The sequence below is a fragment of the Macaca fascicularis genome, chromosome 11 (assembly GCF_037993035.2).
Source record: "Macaca fascicularis isolate 582-1 chromosome 11, T2T-MFA8v1.1".
Classification (NCBI taxonomy): domain Eukaryota; kingdom Metazoa; phylum Chordata; class Mammalia; order Primates; family Cercopithecidae; genus Macaca; species Macaca fascicularis.
This window is the reverse complement of record NC_088385.1, coordinates 35,420,314-35,434,201: the sequence shown is the minus strand read 5'-3', so window position 1 is coordinate 35,434,201 and position 13,888 is coordinate 35,420,314. Positions and strand designations below refer to the sequence as shown.

Below are 13,888 nucleotides of genomic sequence, written 5' to 3'. Positions count from 1 at the left end.
AAACATATGATAACATCACATAGTTGGGGACATATGGTATTTGCAGACTGAATGAATGCTAGATGGGGTTTGCTGTGTTCTGGGCCACCCTGGGTGCAGAATAAAGAACAGCCCTCTTTTCCTGACTTTACCACTAATTTGCTGTCACTGGGAAAAGTAACGGAAGCTCTTTTGGCTTCTAGTTTTTCATGTATAAAATAAGGAGACTGGAAAAGATGCTTTTTCAGTTTCTGTCAAGCTTCTGAAGCCCCATGATTCTTAAAGGGCTCACAAAGTAGATAGAGGATCTTGGCTGAAATGATCATTTCTTTGAAAAAAGCTAAGTAAAAAAATTGTTTTATTTCCAGCTTATGAACCCATTCATTATTTTTTTTTTAATGAACAAACTGTCCAAGTTTTTCAGGTACAGTAAAAATTAATAAGGAAGTAGAAGGGTCAAATGAGAATCAGTCACATAAGAGATTTTGTTAAAAGCTTTCATTATATCAATTCAGCAGCCATTAAATTGTTAGTATATTCTTAGTTTTAGGTATGTTAGTCTTATCGCCTCAACTGTCAGGTTGAATCATGAAATTGCCATTTTTGAGGGTTAAAACAGTCGGTTTTTGTTAGTTTCCAGAGTTCAACCTATAGATGTGATCTCCCTGAAAGCAAGGTATAATATTGTGTATCTTCCTCTCATTCCCTTTAGTTTTTTTTTTTTTTTTGAGACAGAGTCTAGCTTTGTGGCCCAGGCTGGAGTGCAGTGGTACGATCTCAGCTCACTGCAAGCTCCACCTCCCGGGTTCACGCCATTCTCCTGCCTCAGCCTCCCCAGTAGCTGGGACTATAGTCATCCACCACCACGCCCGGCTAATTTTTGTTTTGTATTTTTAGTAGAGACAGGGTTTCACCATGTTAGCCAGGATGGTCTCGATCTCCTGACCTCGTGATCCACCCACCTCAGCCTCCCAAAGTGCTGGGATTACAGGCGTAAGCCACCGTGCCCAGCTCCCTTTAGTTCTTGATATAATGCTTAGGCACCTTTGTTTCTTTGACAAATATACATTGAAAGCAGTATTTTGAGGCAGAAGGCCTTTTGGAAATCACTTATATTACTTTATTTTGTTAATTTTTTAGACAGGGTCTTGCTCTGTTACCCAGGCTAGAGTGTAGTAACACAATCTCGGCTCACTGCAGCCTCACCCTCCAGGCTCAAGCAGTCTTATTCCTCAGCCTCCCAGGTAGCTGGGACTACAGGCACATGCCACCATGCCTAGCTAGTTTTTTGTATTTTTTCATAGAGACAGGGTTTAGCCATGTTGCCCAGGCTGGTCTTAAACTCCTGGGCTCAAGCAATCCTCCTGGCTTGGACTTCCAAAATGCTGGGATTACAGGTGTTAGCCACAGCTTCTGGCCTATATTATTTTATTTATTTATTTATTTATTTATTTTATTTTATTTTTATTTTTTTTTTTGAGACAGAGTCTCGCTCTGTCGCCCAGGCTGGAGTGCAGTGGCCGCATCTCAGCTCACTGCAAGCTCCGCCTCCCGGGTCTACGCCATTCTTCTGCCTCAGCCTCCCGAGTAGCTGGGACTACAGGCGCCCGCCACCTCACCCGGCTAGTTTTTGTATTTTTTTAGTAGAGACGGGATTTCACCGTATTAGCCAGGCTGGTCTCGATCTCCTGACCTTGTGATCCGCCCATCTCAGCCTCCCAAAGTGCTGGGATTACAGGCTTGAGCCACCGCGCCCGGCCGCCTATATTATTTTAAAGATGAGGAAAATAAGGCTCAAAAATGTCTCGAAGTTGCAGTTCTTTTTGATGTTCAGAATGACACTAACACATTGTAAACAAAAAGTCCTGAACATATTTTGGATATTCTACCTACCAGTAAAAGAAACTGATCTGGGCCAGACGTGGTAGCTCATGCCTGTAATCCCAGCACTTTGGGAGGCTGAGGCGGGTGGTTCACAATGTCCAGAGATCGAGACCATCCTGGCTAACCAACATGGTGAAACCCCATCTCTACTAAAAATACAAAAATTAGCTGGGCGTAGTGATGCACGCCTGTAGTCCCAGCTACTCAGGGAGGCTGAGGCAGGAGAATCGCTTGAACCCGGGAGGTGGAGGTTGCAGTGAGCTGAGATCGCGCCACTGCACTCCAGCCCTGGTGACAGAGCGAGACTCCGTCTCAAAAAAAAAAAAAAAAATCTGATACATTTTGTATGGACAGTTCTTAACAAAGTTGGGAATAGAGGTGATTCTCAAGTTTTAAAAACCTGAAGGCCCTATTTTTTTGTCATTCTTGTTGACTGAGGTATTGACACTTTTGGAAAAAAAAATATGTTTAAGTAGTTAATGCTAGTAAGAAAAACTTAATCTAAGGGAAGGTAGTAACAATAATACCAGACTATAAACATGATGTGAATCTGCACTGTAATCCCCAAATGCATTACTTTCCTGTATTTGATAAGTTTCATTTCTCAGTAAACAACTTCCAATTGTAGGTTTAGTTACTGTTTGTAGAAAGGTGTCATGACTTAGCCATATTAGAAATAGAGAAGTGTAAAGATGTTCATGGGCCATACTCTTGACTGAAGCCTTACACACTGCAGACTCTTCCATGTTTTCTGTAACATCTCTCTGCCATTTTAATGGTAAAATAATCATATTTTAGAGCATCTGATTTAATATTTGTCAATAACAGTTTATACTGAAACTTAGAAAACCACAAAGAATGTAGTCCAACACACTGTCTTTACAAATGAGGAAACTGAGGCCCAGAGCAACTTTAAATTACTTAGAGTTAAAATTAGAGCAAATTGGGACTTGGCATCCAGTATATTATAATGTCTAATGTGCCATTTGCTCTCGTTCTAGTTACAAAAACATTTGCCTCATATCCAAAACAGTCAAAATGGAGCGAAGATTAAGTAAATAATGTTTTGATCATGGTGCTTGGAGTGAAGTAGACGGAAGACTTATGACACGATTACGTGTTGTTTGGAAATATTCAGAAAGTATGTTCATAGTTGATCCTTTAGGCAGTCAGTGATTTGTTGACTGGGCAAGTCTGTCACACTTTTACATATTTGCCAGTTTCCAAACACTTGGAAGAAGCGTCAAGTAAAACTTCAAAACAAAGGCCTGTTGGATACACAGCCTAAGACTTACGGTTTTTTGCTTACTTTTTTCTGGTAGAAACATGAGTTCTGCTGGCCCTGATGGGAGAAAAGCAATGAGAAGATGTGACGGACTCATTGACTCACTGGTCCATTATGTCAGAGGAACCATTGCAGATTACCAGCCAGATGACAAGGTGATTCAAGAGATAACTATCCTGTTCTGTCTTACTAAGATGTTTCAGAATATTCTTAAGATAGCTGCTTGGTTTTGGATTTCTTCACTGACTCAATTGCTGAGCCTAAGATTTTTCCATACATCGTTAGAAATATTCAAACCTATTGCCTTTTCTATTTTCCAGGCTCCAATGTCTAACTGTCTGTCTAACCTCACTATGTGGATATTTGAAAGGAGCACAAATGCTACATGTTCAGCAATGAATTTTAATGTATCTCTTTTTTCATTCCCAAACTTGCCCCTTCTGTTTATAATCCTTCTTTTTTTTTTTTTTTTTTTTTGAGACAGAGTCTTGCTCCATCACCCAGCCTAGGCTGGAGTGCAGTGGCACAATCTCAGCTCACTGCAACCTCCACCTCCTGGGTTCAAGCAATTCTCCTGCCTCAGCCTCCCAAGTAACTGGGATTACAGGTGTGCGCCAACATGCGTAGCTAATATATTTTTGTATTTTCAGTAGAGACAGGGTTTTGCCATGTTGGCCAGCCTAGTCTTGAACTGCTGACCTCAGGTGATCCATCGCTTCGGCCTCCCAAACTGCTCTGTAAAGGCGTGAGCCACAGCACCCGGCCTATAATCCTTCTTAATCATCACCATCCACCAAAAGAAGATGGAAATCTGAGTAATCATGTGCTTTCTACCTCTGAAAAGGCTTTCAGTTCTTCCGCTTCCCTCTGATGCTTCTAGTGTTTTCCTACATTGTGCATCTTTCATTCCAATTATTGCAATAGCCTCCTAGTTGGTTCCTATAAACAGTATCTCCTCCTCTTCTCCAATTCAGCATAGCTAGTAAGTTACGTATCTAAACTATAGAGTTATTCTGGACACACTCTTTAGAAAGTAAACTAAAAAGACTCTCCATTGTTTAAGAAATGTAGCCTCTACTTCTTAGCATCGCACTCCTGACTATTCATGATAACATTAGCTTTTCTAGACATACTCATTGCGATTCCCCCAGGCATCCCGCAGTTTAAGCACACCCAGTTGCATCTGGTAAACCTTGTAAGAGCTAAAGCCTGCGTCCTGTGATATCACACCTGCAAGGATGTCTATATGTATACGATCAGTATTCTTGTCCTGTTTTCTCAGGCCACAGAGAATTGTGTATGCATTCTTCATAACCTCTCCTACCAGCTGGAGGCAGAGCTCCCAGAGAAATATTCCCAGAATATCTATATTCAAAACCGGAATATCCAGACTGACAACAACAAAAGTATTGGGTGTTTTGGCAGTCGAAGCAGGAAAGTAAAAGAGGTATATTGGGAAGTTTTTGAAAGAATGAGAAAGAGAGGGAGATAATGAGAGAGATTCCGTGTTTGTGTATATGTGTATGTCTAAGTACTTGGTATATCTCGGCACTATTTTAAGTTATTTTAATTCTTACATCAACCTTTTGAGGTGTGTATTATTAATACCCTCATTTACCAGTGAGGAAACAGAGACACAGTAAGATTAATTTTCCTGGAATAATTCAGCAAATAAGTAGAAGAGATTGAATACAATCCCAGGCAGCCTGGCTCCAGATTTTCATTGCTACCCATGAACCATACTGCTTTATGCCTTATAGGTTAGGAAAGAAGCTTAATGCAGCATAGCTAATTGTATATAAATTGTTTTTATTAAAGTCAGCCCTGATATTTGGCTTTGGGCATTCTGAAAACCAACTTTGGACATACTAAAAGCAAACCTCATAGGAAGGAATACATATTTATTTCCATACTGATATGAAAACTAAAAGAATGTAACCTCCCCTCCTTCTCTGAGTATCATGGTATTTGTGGAGATCAGCTGGTAAATTTAGAACCCTGGTGCTATCCTGGACACTTTCACAAGACTGAGGGAACAGGCCTGTTTTTCTTATCTGCAGGGTGGTTGTGACTAATTTAGCTTTTAGCTCAACAGCAGACTGAAAACCATTCTAGAATGGCCTATCCTTAATTCTCTGAATTTTCTCTCACTGGGAGAAATATCAAGTTAGGGGTGTGGGGTGTTACTAGGAAGAAATAATCATCATGGGCTAAAAGTTAAGTGATTAGAAATTGTATGTATTTGCTTTTAAAATTTCTATTTCAAGGGCTTATGCAAATTATGAGCCTTTCTAGACAGTATTTCTGGTCTCCTGGTTTGAGTGTGAAATTGTAGACGTCACCTGACATGCATTAATTCTGGATTCCTTTTGTGTGTGGTCAGCAATACCAGGACATGCCGATGCCAGAGGAAAAGAGCAACCCCAAGGGTGTGGAGTGGCTGTGGCATTCCATCGTGATAAGGATGTATCTGTCACTGATCGCCAAGAGTGTCCGCAACTACACACAGGAAGCATCCTTAGGAGCTCTCCAGAACCTCACTGCCGGAAGTGGACCAGTGAGTATTGGGCCTGATTTCCTACTTTTTAAAATAACGATATTGTAGACATACCTACATTCATTTCAGAGACGAAACAGTGAGGTAAGAGACAAAGGTTTCTTATTTTAGTCAAGACAGTTCTCAGAAATTACAGAGGGTTTCAGTCTCAGCTTATGTGAAGTCAAGTCAGGCTGCTGTTGGTCAGTACTCTTTCAGTTACAGATTTCAGAATCCTGCCTCAAACCGGTTTAAGCAAAAAAGAGGAAATTTTTGGCTTATAGAACTGAAAAGTCCAGGGTGGGTCTTCTTTCTGTCATGACTGGACTTAGGTGCATCAGTGATTACAATTATGACTTTCTTCATCTTTTGGGCTTGGTTTTCCTCTGCTGGTTTTGTTCTCAAAGGTTCTGTCCATAGGGTAACAAAGACAGCCATGAATTATTTCAGGCTCACATTTTATCAGCCCAATGTGTCCCCCACAAGAAACAAACTACCATTTTCCCAAGAGTGTTGTTAAGAAGTTGGAGAGTATGTCTCACGGGCTGGCTTGGGCCTCTTGCCCGTTTCTGAATCAGTACCTGTGTCTCTGAGGCTGCGATGTTCTAATTGGCCAAGTCTGGGTCATATGCCCAGATTTGCACTTCCAGGGGATGGGTTTGATTGGATGAGGGCCACTACCCCTTGTACCACATGGGCTGAACTGGTAAAGGAGTGCTTCCTAATGGAAAATGAGACTGTTACTACCAAAGGAAGGAGGAAAAAGTGCTGGGAAGGCAAAAACAACAGCAGATGTCTACTGCAGTGTGGAGTTGGAAAAGCCATCTGTGCTTTTGTGTCCCAGAAATTCAGCTACAAAATAAAGAGCTGATCCTCTTTCCAGATGCACTTACTTTATACCAGCAAAGTCAAAATAATTAAAACAGTAAAAGCTTATTCACTTCCCCATGTATTTTATACCCTTCCTATATTTAAGGTATTCTATAAGTATTTAATGATTTAAACTAAGCTTGTATTATTTGCCTTGGTCATGAAACGATTAGAATGAACTCCCCCCAAGTAGCTCATTATCTGTGTAGTCTCCACTTATCTCTGTAGAGAAAAGGACTCTTGTAAGTAGCAAAAAATATTTATGTTTTACTTGAGAAACCATATTATTCTTTAATATGTATGTTTACACAGAAGCTTGTTCTCTGTTTTGAATAAAATTGTGAAATGCTAACACCAGTATTTCTCTTACCTTAGCATTGTGGTTAAAAATGCACCCAAACTTTCATCTGTTTGGCTTTCTGCAAAATGTACATTGAGAAAGAAACTGATAACTACCAGGGAGCCCTTAATGACACAGGGACACTAATGAATCATGTTATTTCCCATTTTCCTATGCTAGATTTCCCAAAACCATTTCTCTTACTTTGCTGAACTACAGAAGCCCTCTTATTAATTCCCAGCTAACATAAAAGAAAATTAAATAGGGGTGTGTGTGTGTGTGTGTGTGTGTGTGTGTTTAAGCTTGCTGTGGTCTGAGTCTAGTTCAATATAAGCTAACCCTTTAAGCTTGGATTTTAGCTTCTTCCATTCCAGGAGGCTCCCACAGAATCCAGACCAGGAGTGCTTTCATTTTTCTGAGGTTACAGGGATATTTGTGCCACTTAAGCTCTGAATATGATTGTATTACGTAGTCCCTAAGTTCCTACGTTCATTTGCTGAACACACATTCTTTTGAGCATATTACATAACAGACACGAGCAGTTATGGTGTGGGTTACACAGCAGTAAATAAGACAAATCCCTGTGTTTGGTAATAGTCTTACTGGGATAAAAAACAGAAATTTAAAGTACTAGGAAAACTTTAAGGTACCAGGTCCATAAAGGACCTAAGTAAGGAAGATACCTTCATGCCCTAATTGTATCAAGGCATTTAGAATCATACCTAGCCTTAGGTATGACTATTGGCTATTTCCCTCCCTTCAGGAGGGAGTGTTTAAAGGGAGGCCTATACTCTCTCCTAAAGGCAGGGAAGTAGCCAATAGTCATACCTAAGGGGCCTAATAGGCCATCCCTAAAGGGAAGCTTACACTCAACTGATACTGATTCATATTCAAGGTTGTTAGAATTGGACTTGATTGGAGATTTATAAGAGAAAATCATTAGCAGCATGGGACAAATATGAAGCCCCTTTATTTTATTTTATTTTGTTTTTATTTATTATTGTTATTTTTGAGATGGAATCTCATTCTGTCACCCAGGCTGGAGTCCAGTGGCGCGATCTCAGCTCACTGCAACCTCTATCTCCCAGGTTCAAGCGATTCTCCTGCCTCAACCTCCTGAGTAGCTGGGATTACAGGTGCCCACCACCACGCCCAGCTAATTTTTGTATTTTTAGTAGAGATGAGGTTTCACCATGTTGGCCAGGCTGGTCTCAAACTCCTGACCTCAGGTGATCCACCAGCCTCAGCCTTCCAAAGTGCTGGGATTACAGGTGTGAGCCACCGCACCCAACCTCCCTTTATTTTTTTAAGTTACGAGATGCTTTTTAAAATTTTGACATATGTGTTTTTTTTTAATCATTACTTTTCCTAATTTTGTATGCTTAGATGCTGTGATAAGATCTCTGGCTTTATAATTTCAAACAAGGAATCTTTGAATAGGAAAACATGAAAATTAGGTCATACACATAGTACCAGAAAATATCAAGTCCATTGGTCATATGATCGTAACTGAGATAGCACCGAACAATTAATGACGGTGTACTTTACTTGGCAAAGAACCCAAGCTGAAATAGCTTCCTAAAAGACAGATTATATAATTTACATACAAAAATTATGACAGTAATTTCTAGTTAGTACAAGTATGTTAGTTTAAGCTTTATTAGTTCAGATATAATGGTCACTCTAGTAGCAAAAGGATGGAATAATAAAATTTACTTATTTAGCAAGCTCTTTAAATATAATATAAATTAAAAGATTAAACATTGCATAGTAAAAGTTAAAAGTCATTGAAATAAAGTTTGGTATTTTTGTCTTAATTTTTTGAGATAGAGTCTCATTCTGTTGTCCAGGCTAGAGTGCAGTGGTACGATCTCGGCTCACTGCAACCTCTGTCTCCTGGGTTCAAGTAATTCTCGTGCCTCAGCCTCCCGAGTAGTTGGAATTACAGGCCTGTGCCACCACTCCCAACTAATTTCTGTATTTATAGTATAAATGGGTTTCACCATGTCAGCCAGGCTGGTCTCGAACTCCTGACCTCAAGTGATCTGCCCTCTTCAGCCTCCTTAAGTGCTGGGGACAGGCCTGACCCACTGTGCCCAGCCTGAAATAAATAGTTTTAAAAGCCCTTTATTTAATATCGATCAGAAAAAAATGAAACAGATTCCCTCAGCGGCCCCCAACCTTTTTGGCACCAGAGACTGGTTTCATGGAAGACGGTTTTTTCACAGACTAGGCTGGGGAGAGAGAGTTTCAGGATGAAACTGTTCCACTTTAGATCAATTAGATTCTTATAAGGAGCACACAGCCTAGATCCCTCACGTGTGCAGTTCACAATAGGGTTCGTGCGCCTATGAGAACCTAATGCCACCACGGATCTGACAGGAAGTGGAGCTCAAGCACTAACAATGCTCACTCACTGCTCACTTTCTGCTCTGCGGCGGGTTCCTAACGGTCCATGGTCTGGTACTGTGACCCAGGGGGTTGGGATCTTCTGCCCTACCTCATACCTTACCCAAAAATAAATACCAACAGGAATGAAACCTAAATATAAAAGTAAATACCAACAGGAATGAAACCTAAATATAAAAGGTAAAACAATAAAGATGCTAAACAATTACATGGAAGAATATCTTCATGACCTGGAATAGGGAAAGATTTCCTTAAAATGGACACAAAGAGGACTAACCTTAAAGTAAACATTTGATAAATTGACTAAATTAATAACTTATGCTATCAAAAGACATGTTAAGACATTACAAAGGCAAACCACAGAGTGGGAAAAGATTTTTGCAACATATGTAAGTAACAAACATGGGTATCCGGAAAATACAGAAGAGTTGAGATAACAATAAATAAACAAAACATGGACAGCCCAATAGAAAAATGAATGGACAAGAGACTTAAGAGACACTTGGCGAAAGATAACATTGAAATAGCCAACATAAATTCTTTCCCATGGCCAATGTCCAGAATGGTGTTTCACAGGTTTTCTTCTAGGATTCTTACACTTTGAGGTCTTAACATTTAAATCTTTAATCCATCTTGAATTAATTTTTATATATAGTAAAAGGTAGAGGTCCAGTTTTGTTTTTCTGCATATGGTTGGCCAGTTATCCCAGCACCATTTATTGAATAGGGAGTCCTTTCCCCATTGCTTATTTTTGTCAACTTTGTCAAAGACCAGATGGCTGTAGGTGTGGAGCTTCATTGCTGGGTTGTCTATTCTGGGACCTAATTAAGCAAAAGAGCTTCTGCACAGCAAAATAAACTATCAAGGGAGTAAATAGACAACCTACGGAATGGGAGAAAATGTTCACAAAGTATGTATCTGGTAAAGGTTTAAATCCAGAATCTGTAAGGAACTTAAAAAATTCAGCAAGCAAAAACCAAATAACCCCATTAAAAAAGGGAGCAAAAGACATGAACAGACATTTCTCAAAAAAAGACATTGCCAGTGGCCAAAAAACATGAAAAAACACTCATCATCACTAATCATCATTAATCATCAAATCAAAACTACAGTGAGACGCCGTCTCACACCACTTAAAATGGCTATTATTAAAAAGTCAAAACGCAACAGATGCTGGTGAGGCTTAGGAGAAAAGGGAACACTTACATACTGTTGGTGGGAATAGAAATTAGTTCAGCCACTGTGGAAGGCAGTTTGGAGGTTTCTCAAAGAACTTAAAACAGAGCTACCATTCCACCCAGCAATCCCATTACTGAGTAGATATCCAAAGGAAAATAAATTATTCTACCAAAAAGACACGTGCACTCATAGGTTCATCACCATGCTGTTCGCAATAGCAAAGACAGAGAATCCACCTGGGTGCCCATCCATGGTGGATTGAATAAAGAAAATGTGGTACATATGCACCCTGGAATGATATACAGCCATAAAAAAGAGTAAAATCATGTCCTTTGCAGCAACATGGATGCATCTGGAAGCCATTTTCCTAAGTGAATTAATGCAGGTACAGAAAAACAAATACCACATATTCTCACTTATACGTGGGAGTTATTGGTTACTCGTGGACATAAAGATTGCAACATTAGACACCGGGGACTACAAGAAGAGGGAGAGAAGGAGGGGGAAAGAGATGAATAACTAACTCTTGGGTACTATGCTCACTACCTGGGTGATGGGATCATTCATATCACAAACCTTAGCATCACACAGTATACCCATGTCACAAACCTGCACATCTACCCCCTGAATCTAAAAGTTGAAATTTTTTTTCAAGGCCAATAAACATTTGAAAACATTTTTTCAACCTCATTAATGATCAAGGCAATATAAGTTAAAAGTGCTATTGCAAACAGTTGACCAGCTAAATAACAGTCATTCTCACATATTTGTAAAAGCTAGAATATAGAATCTTTATTTGGTAGCACTCATTGCTTATTTTCCTTATGGAGCAAATTATAAAGGTCATCCTACTTCACGCTTTCTCATTTCCCTCAGTGAATCAGAATTAGTGAAATTTTGCCATGCTGTCCCCAAGCTGAGCAAACAGCATTTAAGGAATCAGACCTCATCTACAGTCACATGTTTTCAATGATTGTTCTTACGAATTAACATGAAAACATTAATGCTCTTTATTATATCTAAGCATATATCATTAAATAGTGTAGTATGATATGTCTATAAAGCGAGATTTTAATTCTCAAGAAATTCTCATGTTTTAAAAGAAAACAAAAATTGTAACAAATATTTTGTGACTTTGATTCCTCATCTTGTTTTCAAGTACCTTCTGAGATGATAAATCTTCAGGGAAACTTGATAGCATATTATTTATACAATTCAGGTCAGTAAACATTTGTATAGGACCTATCATGTGCAAGGTACCATACAAGGCACTGAGGTGGAGAAAAGATGGATAAGATACATTCTTTCAAGAGGCTAATGAATGGTCTAGTAGGAGAGATAGGCAGTTTAGGAGAGTTGTAATCTAGAGAACTAGGGAGTAGCGGTAAGGAAGGAAGTAAAATGTCAGACTACAGAGGACTGTTTGAGCCGTACTAAGATGTTTGAACATCATTTGGAAGGCGATGGGGAGTCATGAAAGGGTTTAAATCTGAGGTGTGGAACATAATCAGATTAAATTTTACAAGGGTGATTCTGGTGTAAGGCTTTGAAACCCCCACTGGTGTTTAAGAAACAGCAAGTTTACTAGCAACATTGAGTTTCTTGTAGAGATTGGAGGCCATAATTTGCAGATTGGTTCTTCTGCAAATGCACTGTTTGCCCTAGCAATATTTGGTAGACAAGTATAAAATCAGAAAAGAAAAAAGTTAAATGAACCCCGTATTGCAGTTTTGATGGGTGAGAGAAAAATAAGCTAGACTGACAAGATTGTTGAGAGTACTGGAATTTTTTTTTTTTAAGATGGAGTCTCATTCTGTCGCCCAGGGTGGAGTCCAGTGGCACAGTCTTAGCTCACTGCAACCTCTGCCTCCCAAGTTCAAGTGATTCTCCTACCTCAGCCTACCAAGTAGCTGAGATTATAGGCGCCCACCACCACGCTCAGCTAATTTTTTGTATTTTTAGTAGAGACAGGGTTTCACTGTGTTGGCCAGGCTGGTCTCGAACTCCTCACCTCAGGTGATCTGCCTTCCTCAGCCTCCCAAAGTGCTGGGATTACAGGTTTGAGCCATAGTGCCCAGCCTGGAGAGATAATATTTAATGTGATGGTTCGTGCACTGTAGTCTAAATAAGAAATTTAAGACAGGAGAGAATTGATATCTTGAGGTGTAAGGAATGAAGGTCGGGTAAAGGGACTGAAGTTCTTGATGAGGCTGAAGAGAAACATGGTAGGAGGGAGAGCAAGGAGAATGGGAAAATGTGTTCAGAGCCTGACATTGATGAGTTTATGTTTTCGGAGGCAACATATCTCTGAGTGAACACAGGCTCTGTGTGACCATGGAAGTGAGTGGCTGATGTATGGAGGAGATGGAAGTCAGGGACTGTGCGGGAGTCTAGGAACTGTGAGGTAATCATTTTGATGAGGTATATGAATAGGAGATGGAGAAGGCTGTGAACTGGGCTCCAAAGCCTCCAGCGAATATTGAGGAAAGTACAATAGGCCTTGTGATAGCAAAGAAAATGCTGTGGGGGGTGATACAGCTGGACGGTGGTAACTCAGAAGAACAGGACTTATGCATTTGAGGGAAGACGGAATAGTGTAGAAGTGCAGCTGGGAAGAGACAGAAGTGCCAAATGTCCCTCCTGGCCCAGGATACAGAAGTGGTGTCCAATAGTCTCCTCCTTGGATGGCTACAGGGGAAGGATTCTTCTCAGAGGAGAGCAAATAGTCTAACAGAATGTTCTGCAAATTAATGAAAGACAAATTTTTATTTGTTTATAATAAAACAAACATTATAAAATAGTAATTAAATTCCTTTGAGTCATGGACACTTTGAGAGTCTAATAAAAGATATGTTTTAATAACTAATAAACAGAGTATTGCAACTGTATCTAACAATTAAATGTTTTCTTCCTCCCCCTTTTTTTTTTCCCGAGATGGGGTCTTGCCTTGTCACCCAGGCTGGAGTGCAGTGGTGCAAACATGGCTCACTGCAGCCTTGACCACCAGGGTTCAAATTATTCTCTCCCACCTCAGCCTCCCAAGAAGCTAGAACCACAGGCACATACCACAACACTGGGCTAAATTTTTTTATCATTTGTAGAGATAAAGTCTCACTATGTTGCCCAGGCTGGTCTCAAACTCCTGGCCTCAAGCAATCCTCCCACCTCAGCCTCCCAAAGTGCTGGGATTACAGGCATGAGCCACCAGGCCTAGCTTCTTCCTGCTGTTTTTAATATTGAAAGAAAAAAAGATGCTGACTAAATTATAAAAACAATAAGACATGACAATTATTTGTTTCATTATATATTAAGCAGGCTCAGTTTAAAGTAAGTTGATTAACATTAAAGTCATATCCAAAGGCCCAAAATGAACTTGAAATGATTCTACTTCCCAATGTTTATATA

At 39.9% G+C, this 13,888-nt stretch overlaps 1 protein-coding gene across 2 annotated transcripts in view; it reads left to right on the top strand.

Annotated features, from left to right (window-relative positions):
• The window catches only part of PKP2 (plakophilin 2), a 108,320-nt gene that overhangs the window by 73,157 nt on the left and 21,275 nt on the right, over positions 1-13,888 (top strand). For both annotated transcript variants that reach the window (XM_065524017.2, XM_005570540.5), the window contains exons 7-9: positions 3,186-3,303; positions 4,431-4,595; positions 5,532-5,705. In XM_065524017.2, coding sequence (XP_065380089.1) covers positions 3,186-3,303; positions 4,431-4,595; positions 5,532-5,705 — 457 coding nt within the window. The remainder of the gene's footprint in view (positions 1-3,185; positions 3,304-4,430; positions 4,596-5,531; positions 5,706-13,888) is intronic.